Below are 26,784 nucleotides of genomic sequence, written 5' to 3'. Positions count from 1 at the left end.
TATGATGGTGAGGAGAGCCTGTCCTTGCCTGTCCTATCTCTGTCCTGGACTCTGGAGAGATAAAAATCTGACCTTCCTCCACCTCAGGTGGGCTTCAATGTCTTCCTGCCAAACCCCGTATCATCTCGGATGATGCCCCACTTCTGAGCAGTAGTATATAGTAGTATGAGTACATGGGTGAAATTATATAAATTGTTATATGTTTTAACACGTAAGATATTTAGTAGATCTTTTATATTACAACTACTTGTAATACACTCGCACTAGTTTTTTAATAATAATGATATGAAAATTCTTGCAATTTGCAATTTGTGGTCCAGCTTTATAATCTAGGTCAGAGATCTTCAACAGGGGTCCGTGACTCCTAGTGCATCCTCAGCGTTACTGCAGGTGCGTGTTTGATTTTTTGGTTTGATTTCTTTTTTTGCAAAATTTAAATATGTCTGAAAATATACAGCACATTGATATAAATCCAACATTTAATTAAGAGTCTAAAATTGGCCTAATCTGGAATGACAAAAACAATCAATTAATGTACACAACATTGATGATAGGCTTGCCTTACTAAAGGTAAAGTAGGTACTTTGATATCCATCTTCAGGTATAGTCAAGCTTAGGATTTAATGTGCTCTCCACATGCAGTTCTGATTTTTTTGTCCACATGAGTACCCTTACTTTGAATTGTTCAAGAGTTTTATTTATAGTCTGATATTGATACCCAAATGAACCATTCAGGCACTGAGCTAAGGGGACCTTGGCCTAAGATACACTAAAGATCCCTTATCAAGGTTTGATCCCTTCTCTTTTACCTTTCTTCTTCTGATCTATCCTTGCTACTTATTTCCGTACTGAATTTTGCACTTTAATCTTAAATACTGTCAATGACACAAGTTGGTGTTACTTGTTGAATGTACTGTGGCATGAACAGGAAGCCATTAAAGAGAAGTACAGATCTTGGATCCTCTGCTCTGGATTGGGCTCTTGAAAGTACATGACCACATCATTAACTTGGTGACTGAATTCTCCAGCTCCTCATTTCCATAGAAATCAAGGTTGTTGTTACTAATAATGAAAACCTGACCTTTTCTTGCTGCAGTCTAGTTCGACTTAGATTTAATTGCATTAGTATTTCTTGCCATGGGAGAACGTAAGCTGCTAAAACAGCAGCTCTACCCCCTGACATAAAATAAGGCTGTAGGCAATTCCCTACTGACCATGCATTATTGAAATTACAAAACCATCCTCTTTACAAGTGTCATAACAAGCCAGTGCTACAAGACTTAATTCTACACATGCCCAATGCACACAGCATGTAGTTGTCAGCAGCAGCCCGGCTATAGAAAAGCTTTATTCTGATGTTCCCTTTATTTACAACCTACTGAGATAGACCACTGATGATTTGTGGAGATTAGCGGAGAGGATGTGAGGTATGAATCATCATCTCTGTAGTCGCTATTTCCAAGTAAGCATATGCATACTGACTAAAGGCTGGAAATAGCATTCACCACAAATATGATGTGGAAGCCCTTTTAGCTAGCAGTTGAAAGTCATCAACATTTCAACCCAGTTAAAGATATTATACGCACTCTCACTCTCACACACACACACACACACACACACACACACACACACACACACACAGCACAAGCATTGACAGTGTGCATTTAGTGAATAGTGAATAAGGAATGTCTTCACAGCCAAAACCTTACAAGCACTGAAATTCAAATTCCATGTCACCTAAGCTGTACATCAAAGCCGCACATTAGCCCTTGCTGCTGTGTGTGTGTGTATATGTGTGTGTGTGTGTGTGTGTGTGTGAGTGTGTGTGTGTGTTGACACAGAGAATGGAGCGGTGTAACCAGTGTATCACATGGCTATTTGTAAATAACGTCCCAACCTCATCCACTGGCAGGAGCTGAGAGCTTTATGTCTGAGTAGTGATGGCAGCCTCCCTGAAATGTGCATGAAACCGGCTTAGCGCTATCAGCGCAGCATCACCGCCAGTCACCAGCCTCCCTCTCATTGCTGGGCTGCTGTGGACCAGATAAGAGCAACATCACCCCCCTCCCCTGATGCTTCCATCCGCCTTATGTTGTCTCCCAGCAATACACCCACCCTCCCAAACCAATTCACCCTTATCCTCTTTACAAGGTCTTATAGGGACAGAGACACTGATGTGTAGCTACGACCGTAATTTATATTCTTTGTAAATTGTCTGTGATTTTTTCATTGAGATAAGTGCGGGGGGAACATCTGTTTTGTGCTGGAGGGCAGTGGGCCGGGGCCTGAGTTCTGTGGCAGTCAGCGCCAGTATAGATAGAGGGAAATGGGGGGAGGCACACGATCTGTCTCCTTACCCTGAATTACAACTCCAGAGGGCCCAGCTACACTCTCATCATTACTGTTGTATTTAGTTGAACACATTGGGTAAACAAACATTGTGCTCCATCTGTAGAGCCTTGGAGATACGTGATATTATATTAGGAAAACTTAACTTCTTGATTCATCTCAGTCTAATTCTGTTAGTTGCTGCCACCGTTTTCTCTCTTAGTTGTTATCTTTAATTCTTTTTTAATGGCGACCATGACCATTTACCAGACAGTCCAGAGTTGAAAAAAGATTAACATGTTATAATATAATGCGATTTATGTTCGATTGATGTTACATAACTGGTTCCAGCTAACTGACCCATCACCCCCTTGATTACCATATATAATTAAGCATTCATGGTAGAAGGCTGAGGCCACTCAGGACTAGAGGGGTAAGAACTGTGGGCATCACTGTGACCAGGCGCTGAGGCCTCATTGGCAGTCAAGGAGGTACGCGACCTGCGGCGTCTCGACATACGAACACTAGCGGGGGAGTTGGAGGGGTTCAGAGCAGCGCAGACAATGAATCTCAATCCTGAGACCGTGGCAGATTTACATTTAAAGTAGTTTTAGCAAACGCCCCACTTCCTGATGCATTCTTTGGCAGGGCTGAAGGGAGCAGCTTATCTGCGAGTCATCAATTGCACGTGATGCATCTAGATAGCAGCTCCCAACGCAGCGCCAGCACCTTTTTGCTTACACATCCAGCTCAAAGATGATGTGCCATCTAATAGTGCGCCGTTGCTTGAAGTCTAATTGCATTACACATTGAAAAACACCTCTGCTCAGTGTCGGCAGCTGAAGATATGTGTGTGTGTGTGTGTGTGTGTGTGTGTGTGTGTGTGTATGTGCGTGTGTGTGCGTTTACACGTCCACGTGACCTATGTTTTACCTGTGATTGACAGAACCAGTAATGACCAGCATCAGTGTGTTATTGATGTTCTGTCACTCATTTTGCAATTAATGGCATACCTAGATGGAGTAACAGGGTTACCAGGCAGAAACTTGGTGTGAATGTGCATGATGCTTGTGTGTGAGGGCTCAGGGGCATATTTGGGTCTCATATTTTTTACTTAATAGGATGTGTGTGTGTGGGTGTGTGTGTGTGTGTGTGTGTGTGTGTGTGTGTGTGTGTGTGTGTGTGAGAGATACCAACTGTAGGTATGCTTATGTGTAGATGTGTTTGGATGAGTAGTAGGTGTGAGTGTGGTTGTTGACAAAGAGGAGTAAAGGCTGTGATGAATAAAGGCTCTGATGGGTAATTGAGAACAGCAGGAGTTGCCTCCCTCTGAGCCACTTCAAGCCCCAACTAGCTCAACCACCCATCTTCAAAGCCTCTTCTCTCCTCTCCTCTCCTCTCCTTTCCCTATCCTCTCCTTTCCTCTCCTCTCCTTAAAAGGTGTAGCAACATCAACTCCATCAGGCTGATCAACAGGCTCATGTATAAGGTTTGTTCTGCCCTGGAGCCACCTCAGCGGAATCTGGTTTCTCTGTGATCATTGGAGTGAGGGTTGGGAGTACAGTTTCCCCTCTCTGACCATTACCCCATCTGTGGGGGAGTGGTGGGAGGAAGCATGCTAAATACTGTCTCAACCTTGACAAGTTCCAAGATGCAGGGAAGAAAGAGCTTTATTATACATGCATAAAGGTCCTGAACCTGCAGTCTTTGGCTGAGCTGACGGAGTCGAGGTGGACTGAATGTTTTGGTCTAGATGTTTCCCCGAAAGGCGTTTGGCATTCCCTGTACAAGCTGCCTGTTGAAAAGCAGGCAGCAGACCTTCAATGGAGGATAGGAGAGGTGATTTCTCTGGAATCGTTTATTTTCTGTCCACAATACACCAAGAAAAAAAAAGGCCGTTCACGTTTTATTGAACTTTTTGTTTGCTACGATAACATTTGCCATCTGTCATTCACAAAGAAACAAGGCGCAGGGTGCTGGTAGTGTAGAGCCAGCGCCGATGTTGGAAGGACTGGTCAAAGCCAGATTGAGGGTGGAGCATGCTTATCACCAGATGATGAACAATATGCTGGGTTATAGTTGTTTGTGGGCTGTAAGAGAAGTTTTAGGCTCTGTGAGGGAGGATGGAGAGTTGGTGGTCAGTTTGTTATTGTAAAAGAACAGAACTTTGTATTGATTGTATTTGTTTAGTTGTTTAGTTTAGTTTAGTATTCTGTTATCGGAAAATGGTCCAATAAAGGGACTTTTAAAACCAAACCTCTCCTCTCCTCTCCTCCCCTCTTGGCTGCACTGCTACTTGAGCTTGCTGGGAAGAAAAACAGCATGTATTGTATTAATCAAACCCACGGCATCATGGGGAATAGGAGGGGGGGGGGGGGGGGCTAGAGCCCAGCCATTACAGAGGTTCACCAACACCACTTCCATTCACTGTAACCCTTTTGACAAGAGTACACTTGATACAGTTGAGGAGTTTTGAGTCTTGAAACACAGTAATAGCTTATTTCTTGTATTGTAAGTAATAAATAGACGACAAACAAAGACAAATATATTTTTTAAATATTTTCCTAAAACAGATTATAGTCAAAAACATGCCTGTATTTGCACACAGCATTTGTGTTTTATATAAATATATATATATTCAAGTCAAATTGTTTCAAAGTTGCATCACTGTTTTCACAGAAGATTTTAGGGATTTAGGATGATTTTCCAGAGCTGTGGATTTTCCCCCACTGATCCCTGTTGGAACAGGAGAATCTCTCACACTCACGTAGATGTGTCTCTCTCTGTCGGTCTGTTTTAGCTTCTTCCTCCTTTCTCTGTTAGTGCCTATTGGCTTTTAGACAGTGAAGCTGTGTCTTTGAGTGCTGTTTTGCCTGCCTGTGGGCTAGTGCTCCCCTGCTTTGACTTTGTTACCCATGCTGAACACGTCACCCACCTCATAAACCCCCCACCCTCCTCTGACTTTTTCAAATGAACAAATCTGATTGAGCGAATGCCATTACCTGGGTAAATGAATGATTCCTAGAGGACTGGACAAGGCCTAACACCACCCTGAGGGTAAAGCTTATTATCGCTGCAAACTCCAAAGAGGAGAGAGGCGGCGGTGGAGCCTGTGTGCACTTTGTCAGAGGCCTGCATTTCCATATTAATCTGCCACATTTAGGCATCTGAGACAGAGAGCCTCCTGTCACGCTTCTTTGATAACAGAGCAGTTAGCTTTTTCTCCTCATGTATAAATATGTATAATTCTGATAAGATTAATTGAAACGCCTAAGTATACAGTGGTAGGAGATGAGTGGGAGGGAGAGAGAGGGAGACAGCAGGAGGGATAGGAAACACATTATGTTGCCAAAGCATGCATATTAGACTAGCCACTGCTTCAGACCTACTCCAGGGTGGGTGCCTAGGCTCTCTCTTTTGGGTCCAAAGTGCCTTGAATTGAAAATAGCATCTACCTAACAGTCCCTCAAAAATAGCTGAGCGAATACGTTTTTGCACAGAGCCGATAAATACGGCGTGGAGCCTCTGACACCGAAGCCTCACCCCAATTTCCAGTGCTCTGGAGGAGATCAGATAGCCCCGTGTCATTTGATTTTCTGCCTTATCTCATCTGTGCCTATCTTTTTGTCTCAAGCGGAGTTACATTTTAAGAAGCACACACTCCTAGTATCTTTTGAAGGACAAAACCCAGAATTATATCAAAACAAATAATAGAATTGCACTGTTAGAGAGGGCCATTCTGCCGTTTGATTGATACCAAGTGCTGATGTAGGCATGTCCTTCAAGTGGCATTTGGGATGCAAATCTGTTGAAGTACATGTTGAGATTGCAGGAATTTGCAAAGTTCTTAGTTCATGAGTGCCATTTATGATTGGGCCCCTGCGATGGGTGACATTACGGATGCTGTAAACTAGGACACAATTTATACTTTGTGTATATTCCACACAGTCGTTGAGCACTTCCACTTTTCAAACTGACCAATAAAAGTGTCTGTTTAATAGTTGTTTTCTGCAAAGTATGCTGAGTACTAAACAAGAGAGGGCAGTGAGTGAGGAGAAAACAGCAGGAGAGAGGGAGGTGTGGGAGAGTGGAGGTGAGGGATCCTGAGAAAGATGAAAGAGGGAGAGAGAAAGCAGACGAGGAGTCGGAGCGAGGGAGGAGACAAAGACAGTCCCTGGTGCGCTGCTTGAGTTGACTGACGGCGAGAAGAGAGGACTTTAGAGAGGGGAAGGGAGGAGGAAAGGGAAGAAGGGAGATCAGCAAGAAGTGAGCACGTCAGTGTGTGAGTGGCGTCTCTCATTAGAAGGTGCTGTCAGGGGCCACATAGGGGGGACTGCAGGGACCCCACCTCCCCCTTCTCCTCCCTTTCCACTGGCCCCTGAGATCCGGCCGGGAAAATGATTGATGAGTGATACCAAGATAAACACGCGCCCTGGCCCCCAAAGGCAGCCCTGCAAAAGGATGCATGCAGCATTATAAATAAACCTTGTGGAAAAAAAAACTTTCAAATAAACAACAAAACAATGCAAAACATCTGTTCTGATTTTGAATATTGTTAGGGAAGACATAAATCAACCCAGCGTTTGTTCTTTGCTATGATGTGAGTATTTCTAGATTTTGGTGTTTCTAGTTTTGTGTTTGTGCGTGTTGTGCCTATGCATGTGTGCAGTGAGTGCAAGGCTAACAAGGCTTGCCAGCTGACTGGTTGGTTGAGCCCCCCTCAACAGTCACGCTGCCTCCTCAGCAGCTTGGGCAGGCTCATTCACTGTGAGACCCCAAACACGGAGGAAAACCTGCGTGTCTGTGTGTGTGTGTCTGTGTGTCTGTGTGTGTGGGAAACTGATGTGCAATGTGATGTGCACTTAACAATACAAACAAATACACATGTTCAACTGCTTACTAATTGTTGTGTAAATCATAAATGTTTTATGCTACACTTTCTGTTAATGTTTAACAGTGAGTGCCAAATGCCTCTGTTACAAATCGAAGTGGAAACGCAGATTATCATCAAATAGTTATGTTATATCATTAGGAGCCTACAGGCTGTGGTCTGGTGGAGGGAGAATGAATTATGAATGGAGTGTGAGGGAGGATCTTCGCTTCCCTCTAGGGACTTCCAACACCACAACTCATTTAAGTTGGATGAATGAGAGATACGAAAAGGAAGCCCCCCTTTCTCCCACACCCCCATGCTGCTTGCCTTACACACTGCCCTTCATGTAATTTACTCTGTGAGAAGAAGTGTCACTTTAGCTGCTTGCAGCTCACACACTTCTTATTGGGAAAAATGTATGCTGAAGGGTGCTTTGTTCATTGTCAAACTGTGCATACCAATGCTGAAAAACACCATAAAGAAGTCTTGTCATCTAAGTCACTGGTGCATTTTCTGCCTGGCGCCGACTCGTGTCGAGCCTCTTTGTACATCTCCAAAATGAGTCCCCGAGCTGTGCTGTAGCTTTGCCTAAAAATTATTCTCATCTCATCTTTCTCTTTTTTGCTCTCCCTCTCTCTGTCCGCTCTCCACGGATCCAGGCCGCAGAATGGGTCGATGATATTGTACAATAGGAAGAAGGTGAAGTACAGAAAGGATGGCTACTGCTGGAAGAAGAGGAAAGACGGGAAGACCACACGGGAGGATCACATGAAGTTGAAAGTGCAGGGAGTCGAGGTGAGTGCGCTTACAAGAGTTTGGATTTAGAGGGAGTGAACGGGTGGAACAGGTGGGGTGGGGGCTGGTATGGAGCAGGCGAGAGCCAGCCTTCACCATGACACAGACAAACATAGGTCTACAGTGAGCTCTCCCCTGGCTGTAATGGAGACAGTCGCATGCTGCAGTCGGCCCGTGTCTCCAAGGAGCCTTACCAAGAAACAATGCGGCACAACAATAGTTTTCCCTGGGAAGCCAGTGGAGTGGAACCGATTGTTTGTACCTTATTAAGGCTCTGGATGTTGCCTTTGCTCCAGAGAGCCTACATTAATCTTGCTGGCTCAAAGCAGTACTGTGGAGCTAGCGTTCCCTCACCTCACTCCACGTCACTCCCTATACCAGCCGCTGCCATAAAAGGCCCAGATGTATCTGTCCTTGGCTCACACAGGCTCAATCTTGCTCAAGCTGAGGTGGTGGAGATGCAGTGTTGGCACCCTGGCTGATTTATAATCAGTCCCATATATGAGACCAGACAAGTCCCATTCCCAGAATCCTTCACTTCTTTTCCTTTCAGTAGTGCTAAAGTTTGGGTTTCTGGTGTCTTTCACAAGCACTGATGCCAAGTGTTGAGATAGAGTAGAGTTCGAGATTGGTCTCCTATTTGTGTGTGTGCACATATACACACACAGACACACACAGTTACACAATTCCCATACACATAACCACACACCTCAGGTGCTGTGAGTCTGGGTCACACATTGTGACAAAGACAAAGCTAAGGCATTCTCCCAACAGGGTCTCTGCTTTCTGTTTGTACTCCTTCAGATATTTGTCAATCCAAGAAAATGGCGTCTTCCCTTGTCTTGCCTGCTCAGTGCCAACTCTCGTCATGCAGTGGTCTGATAACCTGTTGGGAATACACACATCCTTCCTTTTGGGCTACTACATATTTTTCCAGTTACTGACACTTTTGATATTACAGAAGGTTAAGTAAGCCCTTCTGCATTGATTGGGATATATTAGCATGTGAATACAGATTTTGTACAGAAATGCTTAGCATGTAGGCTCTGTCTTTGTCAATCCTCACAGAATACATGTTAGCCTGTACAAAACGGGATTGTGAAGTTATTGTGCCATTGACAGAACTAGCTGGCATGATGACTGACTCATTAGTTCTGTCCCCTTAAAGTGTCTCTTCTGAAATGGGAGGGTATGATGTGGTAAGAGTAGTTGGCTCTTCTCTGGTAAAAATTGCTAGTACCAGCTGTTCCCCCAAACCAGTCCTGAATCATGCATAAACTATATAAATAACCATATATCTAAAGCAGAACATTAAAGTAGCAACAGATGTCAGTTACTTCTGCTGTCTGCGGCCCACTTCAGCACACATGGAAGCACTGCATCCCCAACAGAATGCTGTAGTGCATGCTACTGTCCTATTTTGCAGCATCAATGCTGGTCAATGCTCTAGAAAAGCAGCTGTTTTTCTTTAAAGCAACTCTCTCAACTGGCACATCACAGCGACTGTATTGTTGGTATTTCATTTGGCCAGTGATAGCGCGTGTTCTTTTGTGGTCTTGTAGCTGTCACAATGGACAAGAAGAAACATACTGTTACTGTATATGTATAAAAATATCCAGACCTCTGTGACCACCAGTCCCAGTGTTATGAAAATAATATTTAAAAAAGACATTTCCTGGCAAGCCATAGCTGAAGAGATTGGCTCTTAAAGGTGAGGAATCACGTGAAATAAAACACAAAAGACTCTTGAATTCAGGGCAGCACTCCAGATTCACTTTATGTGCATATGCCCTGTTCACTGAGTGTAACAGTCCATCCTGTGATTTTGCTTTGTGAGCTCCAGTATGTTGTAACCAGTCTAATTTACCAAAGCTAATTGCTGTGTGAGCAACAGTGCCAGTGCAAGTTGTGAAGGTGAGCTTGGTAGAGAGAGAAATAGAGAAAGGTAGGGAGAGAAAGAGAGAGAGGGAGCACAGTTAGGCTGACTTAGGGCTGCAAAGCCACACGGGATACTACTATTTCACATACTGTACATAAAAATACAGTGCATGCATTATGTGTGCTGAGTAACGCTGTTGAGACTGTGTTGTGTGTGTGTACACATCCACCTCCTGTAGACTTGGAAGACCTGAGTCATGTCCTTTAAAACAATTCACTCCTTAAGACTGACAGAGAGAAGTGATCCATCACTGTTGTTGTGGATCAGACAGACTATGATGGGAACCATGAGCCATCATGCACAGTCATGATTACTGTAAGTACATACAAATGACTTGGCCTTTGCCATCTGTACAGTTAAAGTATGAGACCATAAGAGAGGATAAAACGCGGTCTATTTCTGCTTACTACTCTATTTAGATGGAGAAGAGAAAGATCCATTTAAATACATAATTCATGTCATTCTTTTACAAGGCGGAACACAAAGAGTTGACATAACTTCAGCATAACCTCACTTGTTTTACAGGGGAGTCTTTACATCACTCATGCTTTGCTGTAGCTGCTCTGATTCCCCAGCCACCCAGTGCTTAATAGAGGCAATGTGGTTATTACATGGGCCAGGTTTAGTGCACAGAGAGGACAAGTGTTGTGGGTGGTTCAGGCCAGTGATGTTCAGTGGCTCCGGCGAGAGAAAGGCTGCGAGACCGGGAGCGAGGGGCCTTCTGGGGCCTGAGAGAGGCAGCCTAGCGTGGCAGGAGTAGATGTCAGCGTGTGCTGCTGCTGCTGTCCTGTTTGCCACGCAGTGCTGGCTCAGCAGCCTATGTAAACCAAGGCTCTACTCTCTTTCTTTCTCCCTGCCTCTCTCTACCTTTTGTGTGCCTTTCTCTATTCCACCTCTCTTTCTCTGTCTTTCATTTCCCCCATTTTTTAATTATTTTGCTAGGTTTTACATTGTCCTGCTCTGCTACCACCTCTCTGCCTCCTTGCTGCCCTTTCTCTCCTCCGCACCTCCTCCCTCCAAGTCCACTGTCCAGACAGACAGAACCTTGAGTTGGACGGTAATGCTCCCTGTTCCCTAAAATTGGAGCGCAGGGCATGTTGCGGCATTAGCGCTTAACAGGCCGTGAAATAGCAGCCTGCCTTCCTGACGTCTCCTCCATCACTCCAGGTGAGTTGGCCAGACGGCTGGATAAATGAGCAAGTGGCACCCCCAGCAACCAGCATGCATTTTAGGCACCTGAGGAGAGGTGTCCATCAGTGGTTATCTCACCACACCTGGCTCTTACCAAGTTGTTCGCCAGTTCTTGGCCATAGCCAAACTTCCATGGGGATCCTTGCAACCACTGTAATGAGAATGCTCAGTGTCTATCAGTCAGTTACACCAGGTTTTGATTGGCTTTATTCTCCCACAGAGTGATGTCATCTTAATTCAGGCTGTAGGTCTCATTGTATGCATATAGCTCTAGCATCCCCTGGCTTCTTGTCGTGAAATAGCAGAGACCTCAAACACATCTGCTTTAACAAACTCAATCTGATCTCTGTTTTGCTTCTTGTCAAGCCTCTTCCCCAACCCTAGCACCTGTTCTTATCTGATTAGCTGTTAATGTAGGCTTAACCGCCCCATCTCCTCCAACCCTTCTTCTTTCTACCCATTATTCCTAAGCTTTAATAAACTCCCTAAAATGCAGATCGATTTTCTCTTAAGTGAAGGTGGCAGTGCCTCTGACTTATTTCATTACCACAGGCTAATTATACCGATTGAAATGAGCTTCTCCTCTTAAGGTGTGTTGTGCTGTTCTGCGCCCCCATGCTTACTAGATTTTAATGCCAATACAGTTCTCTACCAATTCCCTAAGTCCCATTCCTGCCTCAGCTCCACCCCACCATCCCTTCACCAAGCCCTCTCACCCTTCACCACCTAAATTATTAGCTGGTGCGTCTTTAGCCCCCGTAACTTGTCATTTCATGTTGGATCCACCCTAATGTGTGATTTCAACTGTGCAACTGTGCAATGGAGGAAGGTAATGGAGCATGCTGGTGGCTCAATCGCCTCTGTTCATTGATAATAATGAAGACAAATGTCAAAACATTAGTTGCTAATGTTGTAATGGAGTGGATGCTAGTGGATGCGCGCTGGATGCTACACTGCATTGGCTTTCAATATCACATTACCTTCAATATTTAACTCCCCTTTTTTACTATTAGTACAGCCCTTTCTATACTTGTACTTTTGTCTGCTAGTTAAAACAAGACGGGGAAAACATCACATTCCACACTTTCCACAAATAAGTGACATATCTACGTGAAATAGAGTTGCTCTGGGTGGCTGTTTGTGTTTTCAATAGCAGTGGTAGTAGCACTGATTTACTGATGCAGTGGCTGATATCACCAGATTGTTAGGCCAGATGTGAGGGGGCACTAAACAAACCCCTGTTTCTGAGAGGAGGTGACACTGTGCATGCTCTCCCTCATGCCCCTGCTCCAAGTCAACTGTGAAATTAAGATCATATTCCTGATAAAAGCAATGCCTAAAGCAAGAAAGTTTGTATTTTCAATTTTTATTCAAACTTACAGGCTCTTTCAGACAACAGTCAGCTACCTTCTCTGTAAAGACAGTAAATCGATTACAGTTTCCATTGCCTTCTCTCTTCTCCTGGAAGCCTGCTTTGTCATTCACTTTTTTTTCTTTGCCTTGGAGCTCACGCAGATAGCTCTTTCTTTTTGAATTACATGATTGTGGGGAGTTAAGACCAATCTGTGTGTGATATTTCAAAGAACAGTTACCATGGTTATAACACCTAACTTGTTCTCACATACAAGTGCAGTAGTAGAGCAATAGTCAATAAGCAGTTGCATAGGCACAGGTATATGTTTTTGTCACCACATGTCTTTTTATTTATTCACGCTAATGCAAGGTGAACATAAACTTGGGATGAGAGAATAGAGTGGATACAAAGGGAATTATTACTAAGGCCTTTATTGGAAATAGCAGCATTTAGCTTTAAATAATGCCATGCATAGGAGGTAGGTGATGAATAGGCTATCCATTCTAGTTATTGTGTGATCTTTTTTTAAATCCAGCACAGTAGATTAAATCAGTAATCCCCTCTCCAGCATAATGGCTTAATGGGGGTTGTTATGTTGCTATTAGCGACTGAACCAAAGCCTTCCCACATGAACGCCTTACTCCCAGCATTGGGAGCATCCACTTTACCCATGGTTTTCCTTTAAGACCCCAGTAATTACTTTTCCCCTCTTACTTCTTACAATTGCCAAATCACCCAGCAGCAGTTAAGTCCTCAGTCTGCCTTTCATGCTGACCCCGCTATCACCATTTCATCCAGCAGCTGGATATGAGGGGCTAATTTTGGAAAGGTTGCTGTAAAGAGGGCCTGTCGCAAAGCTGTGCATTATGGACAGCTTCCCTAATTTAATTTACCACTAGTGCCCACATGTTCTTGTGATGTCACAATGAGGCATCTCCATTGGGTCCCCTTCCTTCTTGTGAAGGGTTAGGAGGAAATGTCCCCAAGAATATGGCCTGAGAAATATTTTAATTTGCAGCTAAGCTTGAGGAATTTGACTTCCATTTAAAGACTGGCTTTATTGAGGCTCTTCCCCCTCACAACTGCAGCTCCTGACCTCCCTCCTGGGCTCCATTGAAAAATGGAGACCTGTCCAGCAGCTACCCACACCTTCTTCATTGCAACTGTGGTAAAAACCAATTCAGAAGAATAATGGAGCACAGTAAAATGTGAGAGTGGAGATGACTCGAAGCCATAGGGCTGTTTCCCTTCTTTGGGGACACTAAGCCCCAGAATCATATGAGACAGAAACAGGGATGCGTCCCAGTGCTTTGCATGTCACTTATTATCCTTATTAACACTGTTGGTGCACCAAATCAAGTGAGTTTGCCAGCTTTTAATGTATGTATCCCCCATGGGAGCCGCAGAGTAGAACCAACTCCAGATTTGCACTGAAGGGGCATAGGTTTGTAGAGAGGTTGAAGAAAACAGAGCACTGTAGGCAGTGAGCAGGCTTTGCATGAATCTGTGGTTTGCTCTGAGTCAGTGAATTCCCCCTTTGTTTGGTCTTGTAAGTGAAACACAGATTCTTGGGCAACACGGGGCCTGGGGTTTATGTTAAAGAGCAACTTTCAGCAAGCCTTCTCCCTTCTACCATTTCTCACATCCAGGCCAGAAATTACCACCACAAAGCGATACAGTGTGCTTTGTTATCTGCTGAAAGGCTCTCTCCGGTCTGAACTCAAACCATTGCTAGACTCAGTTGATTCACTTGAGTTAAAAGGTGGAAGTTCAAAGGAAAGGCAAGTAGACATCAGTTAAATCTACTTGAAGTAGGCACTCCATCGTTTTTTTAGAGGTGCTCATCCTCATCCCAGCCACTTCACACTTGGTCGCAGGCCGATGATGCCATTAAGACCACATCATCTGCAAAGCACAACGATGAGATCCCCAGCCCAGCCAACTTAAACCCCTCACCACCCCAACTCCGCCTTGATATCCTGTCCATAAATATTACAAACAGGATTGGTGACAAAGCGCAGCCCTGGCGGAGACCATCCCTCGCCTGAAACAAGTCCAACTGATTGCCGAGAACCCGGACACAGCTCTCGCTTTGGTCATACAGAGATTGGATGGCCCTGAGAAGGGACCCCTCAACCTATACTCCCACAGCGGCCTGCCACTCCTTAGGCATCTTCCACGCAATGTTGAAGAGGCGTGCCATCCAAGACAGACCCTCCTTTCAGCATATCTGGACAGATCTCACCAATCCCGGGGGCTTTGGCACTGGGGGCTTTCTCCAGGCAGGGTGACTTCACCTTTTCCTCAATGACTCATAGGGGTTTATGAACCATTCTTTGTCTGGCCCCTCACCTGAAACTACTTTGCCATAGGAGACCCTACCAGTAGCACTAAGCTCCATACAACACAGACCTCAGAGTCCTAGGGACTCACAAACCTCTCCACCACGATAAGGTGATGGTTCTCGGAGAGGGTGAGCTGAAGATTTGACTAGAATCAAAAAGTGGTTTTCTATTCCTGAAAACCTGTAAAATGCATTATGTGAATGGCTTGAAATGCCTCGGATAGCTCTTTAGGATATGCCTTTTACTGAAAGTGTGACTTTCTCTTTCTTCCCATCTGTCTTTATCTTGTTCACTTTCTTCTCTCTCTCTCTCTTTGTTACCTCTATCTCCTTCTTCCCTTTTAAAAAGAAGCTTACCCCACTGGTCTCCGTTAATATGAGGCCATTCCTGCAACAAAGGCAGACCTCTATGTCAAGAGCAGCAGTTTTTTTTTGTATGCTTTAAAGCCTTGGCAGAACCATCTCTTCTTTCCCCTGCTGGCTCTGGAACACTTGGTTCCTTTAATATCCTTCAGATAGGCAGCGTAGCACCGGTGTTTAGGATACTACTATACACGGAGGTGCAAGGGCACTGAGGAGGAATCATCCAGTGACATTATCTGCTCTTTACTCAAAAAGGCAGTACAGCTGGCCCCACAGATCAACAGGAGCTTTTCTGCCTCATCTGCAAAAATATTTGTATATTGACGTTTGCAGTGAGATGAATTTGTTATACTCAAGCGTCTCGTTCATCGGCAACCTTTATCTTTCGTCTTGCTTGGCTATTTATTCTGCTGGCTTCTGCACATGGCCTATGTATTATTAACCAGCAACACATAGGTTTAGATGTTGCTGCTGTGTTACATTTAAAAACTGCAAAATCAAAATGTAGCATTGCTCCAACATTCACTCTTCAAAGGAGGTATAATGAGTGGAGCGGCACAGTTCAAAGAGAATGGTTAAGTATTTGTATAGAATTATACAGGGTGAGCAACTGTGCTTTCCTCAGAGTGTTATTGAAAGGTTTGATATTTTACATAAAAAGGTGCTAAAGAGGAGTTTAACACAGGAAACAGGTTTAACCCTTCTGCTTTGGGCATTTGAGGAAATATGAATGCAGATAAGAGTCCCCTTATTAATGCACATGTTTTGTTAGTTATAATGGGGTGTCTTCCTGCCTTATATTTCTCTTCTTCCCACCATCTCTTCTTTAAATTGTATTGCAGTCCACACTCTCTCTAACTCCATTCCTAGCTCCATTCCTAGCTGTTACATCAGTGTTAAGCTTGTTCTTTTCAAAGTAATCTGAATAGATGTTTTATTCTATGTCCTCTGCACCACATGCATCATTGTCACTGCTTTTTTTCTTTAGCTTCTGCTGATTTTTAATGCTGTGTCTGTTGTTTTTTGTAGTTTGTCTGTTGTTGTTTTGATATGTATTTTTTGTTGTTGATAGTGCTGAAATGAAAGGCAACAACGAATTTCTATTGCACATTGAAATGTGGAAAGAGAATGAGTCATTTGTTTAAGCCCAAGGGGGTGCTAAGCTTGTTCTGGATTGTGTGTCAACACTGGTCCCCTGTTAATGTCACTGTCACTATATTATGATGCATGCATGTAGACAGCTGCACTGACACTCACGCATACTCACACATAATTGCATCTATGTTCATTTGTTCAGTTTCACTTAAAAGATCTCAGGGAATAAAACATGTTATTGTATGTATGTATGTCACATAGGTGAGTGAATTTCTTCACTGAATGTACACATGAGCCAATATAGCACACCTTCATTTTATAAATGGAGCCTGTTATTGCTATAAAGTTACATTTTAAGATAACAAAAAGAAACTCCTATGTGATAGATGAAAATGGGAGGGATAAATATTAATCAAAAAGACGGCGGACTGTGGAAAATAAAAGACGAAAAGAAGAGGAGGGAGCAAGAGAGGCTTAGAAGGTGGATGGATGGTAAGGGGGGGGGAGGGTTTGGGAGGGAAGGAGAGGCGAGTGCTGAGCGGAGAGGAGAGAGAAAGCCAGAATGAACGATATATAGCCCCTGGCAAACAGAAAACAATTGTTACACTGCCTCCCATAACCCACTTCAACCTTAAACAGCAGATTTTTTTCACTCAATTAATTTCTACACATTGGAGCAGGGGCCTTGGCTGAAGCCGGGCTTTTATGTGCTCCTGCAGCTGCGAGGCCTATACACATCTCTGTCTCTCTCTCCTCTCTGTCTCTAGCTTTCTTTTCTTCAGAAAATGAACATTTGGCAATTGAATGGACTGAAACACTTTCAGAGATGAATCCTGAATAAACAGGGAAATGGTATATATTTTCAAAAATAGCACACACACAAACAATTGATGGAACCTGTCCTTTGATTCTCTAGTAGGACAAGAAAGGCCTTTTTACCTAATCAGTATCAAGGGTGGCCATGTAGAGCCTTCATGCAAACAATGAAATACGATTTAAATGTGCAAATATACAGTCCATTCAGCTAAATGTAGTCTGGTATGCTGATATCACGGGTTATATATATATATATATATATATATATATACTGGTAATATTGTGGTCATTTATTTCCGGTATACAGTACATGTGAAGCTGATAGAAAGCCAGAACAAGCCAGTTGACTTTTAATGTTTATTCAAATGAAACAATCCTCTAAGATGATTTACAATAGATGTGCATACATGTGACTAATAACAATAATATAAATGATGATAATAATCACACACAGGAGCAAACCGGGCCATAGTGGTCCTATGTGGACAGCAAGTAGATGTTTTGCCTGAGGGCTGAGAGAGGAAGAGCAGGCAGAGACAGATGGACAGATAGATAGGGGAGGGCATGACTGAGCTGTGTCTGTGTGTGGTGAGTGAGGGCCAGTCGGAACAACATGAATCATGGCTCCAGTTGAGAGAGGAGGAGATCAGATCAATAACTGCCCAGAGGAGGAAGAAGAGAGAGAGAGAGAGAGAGAGAGAGAGAGAGAGAGAGAGAGAGAGAGAGAGAGAGAGACACAGAAGGTGTTCATCACTGGACCACCCCAACTCCCAGCATGCTCCTTTTTTCTCAGGCTGTACAGTTAATGTATAAAGTGAAGAGCTAGATAATTTCTTTGCTGAATACTGAAACATAGATACATGTAGATAATGTGCTAATGTGCAGGTATGACTTATTGATTATTCAAATTGAGTCATGTACAGGCTATGGGCATCCTTTCCTAAGAAATGTAAGGATACTCTGATTTCACTTCATCAAAGCGTTAACCTACATTTATTTCATAAGACACTTTTAAAGTGTATTTCAAAATGTAGTAGTCACATTTTGAGTGTGCAGTTTTATATGTTAAAAAGTAATGCACCAAACGAATAATTAATCCTGCTTTACTCGTTAAAGTAGTCTTAAAGAGCTTGTTTGATTGTGCATGAGCAAATTTAGTTGCTCGTGTGTATGTGTAAAAAGTGTTATTGTCTACTGGAGTGGAGTGCAGAGGCTCAGCAGTGGTTGTGTCTCATTAAGTGACCAGCGTGCCCAGGGAAAGGTCTGGTTTTTACAGAATATGTGTGTGTGCCAGGACCAGCTACATAGGTACTGGCCTGTGCTGGAGTGGCTGTCTGAGTGTTTAAGCATGCTACGCACACAAGTATAAAATGGCCAAGCTCTCCTCCACCATTGTACTGTGGAACAGGCAAGCAATTTTTCCTCACCTTTCTTTTTTTTATATAATTTGGTCGATAAAGGTGAAGGACGTTTCATCGCTATTTCTCCCTCCCTCCTCCCTCCTCCTCGTGCGCTCTGCTCTGTCTCAGAGTGAAATCCCGAGATAAAGCTCGGCGGCGCTCCATGTTTAATGGAGCTTAATCCCACAGATTTGAGATACGGAGCTGTGAGGTAATTCCCTCATGCCCATCTTCACTAACACAGAATGGTCATATGACCACAATTCTGCCCCTTATAGATACAGACAGACAGACAGGTGGCCAAATGGAAGGACAAATGTGTCTGCTTTTTTAAAGACTTTATCAGGAAAAGGGTTGTTCTTTTTTTCAGATCACAAAATGCTCGGCATCTCATTTGCTGTAAAAACACGTACTCTCTGCCATACTTTCTCTTCAATTGTGACTCAGTAAATTGTGGTCATGTTTACTTTGGCTGGTCAGTTGACCTCCCTCTTGATGGGGGATTCATAAATTAATCTGCAACGCGGAGATGAATGTGAGCCAAGGGGATGAGTTCAGAGAGTCCTAACTAAAAACTTAGTGTCCACAGACAGGACTCCAGGCACAGCTTCACGTTAGGACGCTTGGGGAGAGTTAGATCGGGTTGGCTGACTTGAGACTATTTGGAAAAGCCATGTGCTGGGAAGTATTATAGTCACCAACAATCCCCCCTTAAGTGATGAGCTGACACTAAGCAATTTACTATTCACCCTGGCACTGAAAATATTTTCAATCCAAGTGCATAAAGCTCCCATGGCAGGCAATACGCCAAGTCCTCTTTTTTCCATCTGACACTTTTTGTTTCAGAATAGCCACAGTGTGGTTGAATTTACCCCAAGATATGCTTGTCAGGCCCGCTTGACATGAGCTGCGTTGTCAGTGTGTAAAACAGTCCACATGGATGATTGCAGAGCAGCACTGGTTGTTAGTGGTAGTCAGTGTGGTTTGAGAGAAAAGAAAATGTTTTTAAAGAAGCCGGGTTTTTATATAAGTTAAAAAGGGTGTTAAGTTAAAAGGAAACAAGCAGCTCCACTTATTTAATCAGTATAAGTAAAACACTCTGTGGACTACGTGCTGCTCCCCACACGTTTCATTGACTGCTTTTATTACCACCTTTTCTCTCTTCACCCATTGTTTTCTTACCTCCTGTCCTACAATGTTCTCCTATCTTCTCCTGTGTCCTCCCCTCCTTTCTTAGTGCCCTCTCAGGTATAACACACCTAATTGTCATGGGAGTAGAGGCAAACCGTGGAATAAAAAAACACAGAAACACTGTATAGTTATTGTCCAAAACAAAAACAGCAGGCATGAGCACTCAGAAAAACCACATACACACAGGCATCCGGATGTCAGTGTGATGGGGGCAGAAGCTGAATGTTCGAAGTTGTGTTTTGTGGTTGTTTATGTGTGTGAGTGTATGTTTTTGGCAGGTGAGGGGGCATATCGTCCTTTATAGCTGCACTCTCTTTGGCACTGTTACTTCAAGGTCTCAATCTCTTGCCATTCTGGGCCCCAACCACTGCCAACGCAGCCGATCCACCTCTGCCAAGGTCCTCTTCCTCCCTCTGCTACTGCTCTTCTCTCTCCTCCTTTGCATAATTACCCAGGTAATTGTGGAGTAATTGACTGCATCACCTGCTCCTCGGAAACTCTGGCATTGTTTAATAAACAGCTGGAATATGCGCCACATGTTGTTGGAGCGAAAGAAGAAGAACATATTGGGGCAGAGTGGGAGGACTGAAAAGGTGCCGGTGAGAATGTACACATGCTAATTTCCCAAACACAGACGCATTCTCCAGGCAAGTCCTGAACTTGTTATGCAAGGTGAACATATTGCCTGTGGAAAGATTAGTGAGAGAGAGGGTAATGAGAGTGCAAGATGGATAGATTTAGAGACTCAGTGAAGAGAAGAAGCAACAGAAAGTGAGAGAAAGTTTTAGGCATGAGAGAATGAGATGGATAGATGGAAGGGGGAGCAAAAAAGGAGAGAGGGGTGAAGCTAGCCTCTCAGGGCTAATGACATTAAGGAGGTCTGATGAATCGACACCCGCTGAGTGTTATTGACGTCCCCCGAGCCTGCCCAGGCAGAGCCAGCCTCCCATTCGGGTATTGGCTAGCCCTGCTCCTCAATTAGACTGCCTGATTAGATTCCCTCGGTTGTGCCCTCTCATGGGGTGACCAGGGTGGCATGATGGATGTGATGGGCAGGATTATCAGAGGGTGGTGTCACCCATGCCCCGCCTGGGGTGCACCAGACGATGGGTTTGACCAGTCGTCGCAGGGGCGTCTAGGCGGAGGGCAGGGGGCGCGGCTCAAGACTCTTATTGAGGCTGTCAATCATTGCCGCTCACAAGATAGAGACTGTGTCTGTGCACAGAGATGCACAGGGGTAATTACTATTCCATCTAACTTGGCGTCTAGATATATGAGGCTGTTCACAACCACTGACCTCACGTGGCAACCCTTCACCATTTTTGAAATTGTTTGAAAATGCTCAATTTGCATACCTTGTCCTTCATTCACTAATCCTTCAAAGAGCAACTCAGAATGTAACGGTGCTTAGATACTGCAGATTCTGTGCTTTTATTTTAATCTGCTATTTATTTAGTAATGTAAATTTGAAAAATGCTAGGGTTTAGTTTTCCTATCATCTGTGTTCCTACATTAGTCCATACTGTCGAAGAGTTGGGCCGGGATGTGTCCTTAACCCTATTCGCTCCATTTTCTGGTAGTGACAGTTTCTCACAACCATTCATCAACATCTTGGCTCTTGTGGTGCAAAAAATGGGGCAAGTCAGGTAAGTGTCCCAATTCAGCAGTTTTGAAAGGCAGTAACTAATGATATCTCAGGAACCGGGGCTGCTGCTGTTTCTCTGAGAACTTTCCTTCCTGTTCCATTGTGTGTTTGTGTGGCTGGATAGCTAGCTAATGGCCTGTCTCTGATGAATTAGGGGGTCTGACACCCTGCAAACACACTCTCCCAAGGTCAGAGCAGCCCACAGATTACCATATTCGGGGGCTTTAACTATCTAACACAGCCTCAAGTCAGTCGGATGACAATTTAGTCCAGCACACAAGAAGATAAGGGAGTTGGAGGATTGGGGGGGAAGAAATTGCTTTTAAAGTGGAGAAAACCTGCAGTGATCTCTGCCACTGATGTCCCCAACAGTGGCTGTGATGCCAAGTGTCTGTTTGTGCATCCCTCTCAGTTAAGGCGCTCTCGCAGTTGTTCACTCGACAATGTTATCCTTTTTCTTTATTTAAAGCTGCTATTCAACCCTCCAGTCCGTGTTAAAGAGTCCTCTTACACCCAGGAAAGTGCTTAGTGAATGTGCTCTGCTGAAGCACTTCCATATTTCTTCCCAAAAGCACCATGTTGTTTTCTTATACAGGGTGGTATAATGTTCTATTATGCAGTCTAACATATTGTATAATGCATTGTATTGATATATAACAACCTGTGATCAATATGTCAGCCTTGGTGGATGCCATCAACAAAAAGAATAGATTACATAATTAGAGACAGGAGAAGTTGTAGGCAATGGGAGCATTTAGATAAACACAACCAAATACACGCACACACATTGACACCTACGTCTAATCAAAAACACAGGCATCCAAACACACACGCACATACATGCATCCTCATGAAAACAAATTGTAACACATAAGGGCATACACGCATCCCCCTACACACTTGCCATATGTGTCTGCAGGGAGCTGGCTAAAATGTCAAGCTATGTGCATGGCTGCCTCCTGTCGACGCCTCTCTCCTTATTTCACAGCAGCACCTGGTGGTGACAAAGAGCACAGAGGAGAGAGACTCCCCAGGAGAGGAAAGGAAAGGAAAGGAAAGGAAAGGAAAGGAAAGGAAAGGAAAGGAAAGGAAAGGAAAGGACAGGACAGGACAGGAGAGGAGAGGAGTCCAGCCATTCCCTAGACAATAGACCCTCCCTGTCCCATCATGTTCTACTTGCCTGTCAGTCCAACTCAGGGCTGCTTAATTTTACTTTGAATCAACAATGTTCTAGCCCCTGCCAAAGTTTGAGGGATTTTAGACATAGCACCAAAGCCAAGCAGCATAATGAATGAAAAGCCCCTTCCCAAATTGATTTGAAACTAAATCAAACCCTATATTCAATTATCTGCCAGTGCTGCCACTGAGGAACGTTCAAGTTGTATAGGCAGAGTAAGAGAGAAAGAGAAGGAGGGGAGAAAGTGAGGAGAGGGAAAGAGGACAGTCGGAGCAGAATGCAAATGACTCCATCCCTGTGTGGTGTCAGAACAGGTGGCCCAGTAGTAGCACTGGGGCTGATGAATGAGCTGTTGAAGTGGAGCCCATTGCTACCTCTAGCTAGTGGCAGCTCCAATTCTGCCTAGTTAAGCATTTGGCCTCCTCTGCCAGGAAGGCTTAATTGAAGAAATCATCACAGGGACCGGGAAAGATCTGGTGTTGCTGGGACCAAATTGTCTGCCTGCCTAACCAGACTGTAACATCATAATGGTGTGATACTATCCCTCCACTAATCACAAGAAAAGTGTTTCATTACAAGATATCAGACCAGGACCAAATTCATTTGAATTATGCTGCACCCAGTGTGAATTGCTTCGATGCAGTCATAAGTTAAAGGATAATGTTCGTAGAATTGTTTTCCCCTGTTGGCTGTCTTACCCATTAAAAGTCTAAAACCCAACATTGTATTTGCTACAGTCAGAAGCTACCCATTTATGATCTGTTGTGGAGATTACTGGCTCTCACTGTTTAAAAAAATCCATTAAAAACAGCTCACAAAGACATACTGCTGCAGTGACTAATGTAATACATCATGTTGAACAGCACATGTATTGCTGGTCTTCCTAACATGCTTTTATCACTCAGGTAATTACTGTTTTATTATCATTGAATACAGTATTACACCTGCACGAGGAAGACAAAATGTCCTGTTCTTCTGTGACATGTGTTTCATTTTTTTTTCTCTAATACAGTCTAACACAGCCCGTTGAACATTATTCACACCAGACAAGCAGACCATGAGGCAGGCAGCAGAAGGAACATAGACTCTGATTGGTTTATCTTAGCAGAGACCAGTGACTTTTTATTGTATCAGAGAGTGAGGGTAATTATTGGTAAATTACAAAAACCTGTCCTGTCAGCGATATCAAGCAGAAACCAATCAATTCATTGACACCACAATTGCGTTCCAAAAAGCAAGTAGCCTTTGGCCACCTGCCGCACCTGCGCACAGTGTATTGAATGTTTGGCCTAACTAATGAACGGCTGAATGCAATTATAACGTACTATCTCTGGAATTAGGCCTGCCATGATGTTAATTACATAATTACTGAAGATGTCAGCTCCATGCGGGAGGGTGTAGTGTCAGTGGAGAGAGTGGAGCACACAGGGAGGGATGTTGCCTTGCTTTCAGGGATGAACTATAGATGCTTCTTTGATTCATGATGCCGGCTTTGTGGAAAATATCGCCTTTGCCAAGTTAATTTTGAAAAGGCCAGCATATTTGGGCAGAGACAATCAGGCTGACCTTTCTGAAAACAACCCCAGTTTTCACTCTTTCACCTCTCTTTTTCTTTCATTTACTTTCTTTTTTCCTTTTCTTTCTTCTGTCCGTCTTTCTTTTTCTTTCTCTTGTCTCTCCTTCACTCTCTGCTCTCTCTCCTCCCTTGGTTCGGTGGGGCAGACATGCACGTCCTTGACAGCAGGGTCTGCTAATAGAGACTACCATTGTTTATCAACACATCCCACTGATGAAGCGACCTTCCTGTTCATGTTGGAATATTTGTACAAATTTGTTGGAGGCTGCCTCTATTAGACACAGGCACTTTGCTAGGAAACAAGTATAATTCTAGTGTGGACTGACAATTGTATTCTCCTGCTTGTGTACTTCACTAATCAAGGCGACGCAGATGACTTTGCTGTTGTTCTGTGTGCAGTTATATCATGCAGATGACTGGAATATCAACTCATTCCACACTTAGAGCCTCATGGCTAATTTGCAATGGCTGTATATCAAATGTGTCATGAGAATGGGGAGCCATATTTCCCCTACAGAGAATATGGAACAGCATTTGTCATTTGCCTTTCAATGCGTACCTCTCCCTGGTGCCATTTGGTATGGAAAGTAAGGCTGGGCGTGTGTGCGTGCGTGGGCCTGTGTGTGTGTTTGTGGTGTGGAATGTGTGTGTTTGAGTTTTTGTCACTATTATCTGTGGCTGCAGACAGATAGGGTAAGAAGGGGCCAGGGGGCCTCAAACAAGATGCAGATGAGGATCCACGCTGAATAATCATGTAACATCACCGCTCTGCCACAGACAGGGTGGGGTCTCCATCACAGCTGTTTCAGCCACCACCGCCCTTCCTGTGCCTCCATCCCCTACCTCTCTCCCCATCCACCTGTCCCATGCCAGTATTTCCAGCATAACAAACTCTGATGAGACTTTTTCCAGGCACTGAAAATAGTTTACCGCCTCCCTGTTAAACCTCCACCCGCTGCCTCCTGCCTCGGTAGCCTGCTGTTTTCACAGGAAATTAGCCAGACGTCCCCTGAGGTGGATCTCGTGCATACCAAGATATCTGCCTGTCAAGGTGTTCCACGGCTTGTGCATTCATTTGCTCCTCAATGTCTCTCCCTCCCTCCCTCTGCCCCCCTTCTTCTAACTCTCCATCTGACCCCTGCAACTGCACTCTCAAAAGTGAGTTTAAAGCCCCTGTCTGAACCACACTATATGAGCAGTGTTTTTTCTTTGTTTTATCAAAAACAAGATTTCCATTCACACATTGGATATCTGCAAGTATGCCATTAATATTATGTGTTCCTTCATTGTTATTTCTCCCTCACATTGTTCTAGTTACTCTAAACAGTTTGTTGGTGCTGTCCTGTACAGTATTAGGGGGCTATCTTTAATCCCCACCCATGCAGTCTGTGATTTCTGAAGAGGAATTGCTCTGCCTAAAACTGGTCTGGCCCAGACCATGGCCTTACCATGGATATCAGAACTTAACATCTCTTTGACCTGGGGCACTGTATTTATCACACCTTGTTTTATGATACCATTAAACATTTCCTTGATGAATTTGTAGGCTTATGGAAACATTTCCACCCAGATGGGCTTTAAAGGTTTCAGAGGGACAGTACAGTTACTTTCTCCATCCCCACATTCTGCCTGAGACCAGTCTGTAAACTAGTCGTACCACTTCATGTCATTCTTGTTCTGCAAATCTTTTTGCACTCCCAGTCAAAGAACAGTATGATGAACAATATGATGAAGACTGTGGAGCTGAGTAGTAATTGATTAGGAGACTGGCACCTTACACAGGAGTTTTTTGTTTTTTTTTAAGTTTAGTGATAGTCACTCCTTTTCTGCAACTCATCTTGGACCGTTTGCATTCATACTGGTGTGCCCATTTTTCCGAGTTGTTACAGGTGACCTCTCCTATCATCACTTCAGGCTTTTAAGGACAGTTGTGTTCAAGTAGTGGAGTGAGTCATTGAAATGGGTCAGATTGTGGCCCATATTTACCCCTCTACATGAGAACAGAAGGTGGACGTCAGTCACACTGGGGGAGTCCAGGGAGAAGCAGCACCTCTCGGGATCTGTCCCTAGTAAAGAATCGCTGAAACAGTAAATTCAGTGGCCTAAGACTTCTGCAACACAAAGGACTGTCCTCATGCTCTGGCACTCAGGGGACGCAGTCAGCAAAGTGCGTCTTACAGCCAAAGACCAGAGCACTGGCTTCGTTGTGTGTCTTTTGTGCTCTTAGATGCTCTGCCCCGCTTTTGCTTTTGCTTTGAATTTTTCAACATGCAGACACTTGATAGGTGCCAATGAAGGATGGTACCCATTTGTGGATGTCTGACACAGCATCTTACAATTGCCCAATAAAGGCTCATGATTGGCTTGAGAGAAAAGAAAAGGGCTGTTGTGTCATTTTGGTGCAGTGGATAAAGGACTCTTTACCTTGGCAAAATTACCAAGGCGGGCATGTGACATCAAGGCTTTAAAGATGAAATTATCTCTTAAGTTTACTGCGATGTCTGCCTATTTGTTGTTTAACCTGACAATGGGAAAGTGTTTTTCCTTGGTAGCTACTGTGGTACACTAACAGCTTGGATATTATGGCAGCTGTATTATGAGGTTTAGTGGTGGATAGGTAGATTACACTGCTGGGATAAATAAGCCCTCTCTGCAGCACTACACCTCCTCAGTTCAAGGATACAGGCTACCATCACT

General features: G+C 44.0%; 1 protein-coding gene across 10 annotated transcripts in view; it reads left to right on the top strand.

Moving 5' to 3' along the window:
* Window positions 1–26,784, top strand: part of camta1a (calmodulin binding transcription activator 1a) — a 282,833-nt gene that overhangs the window by 151,576 nt on the left and 104,473 nt on the right. For all 10 annotated transcript variants that reach the window (XM_034876192.1, XM_034876194.1, XM_034876189.1 and 7 more), the window contains one exon: window positions 7,861–7,996. In XM_034876192.1, coding sequence (XP_034732083.1) covers window positions 7,861–7,996 — 136 coding nt within the window. The remainder of the gene's footprint in view (window positions 1–7,860; window positions 7,997–26,784) is intronic.

Source organism: Etheostoma cragini, chromosome 7 (genome assembly GCF_013103735.1).
Source record: "Etheostoma cragini isolate CJK2018 chromosome 7, CSU_Ecrag_1.0, whole genome shotgun sequence".
Classification (NCBI taxonomy): Eukaryota; Metazoa; Chordata; class Actinopteri; order Perciformes; family Percidae; genus Etheostoma; species Etheostoma cragini.
The sequence above is the reverse complement of the archived record's forward strand: the minus strand, read 5'-3'. Positions and strand labels throughout refer to the sequence as shown.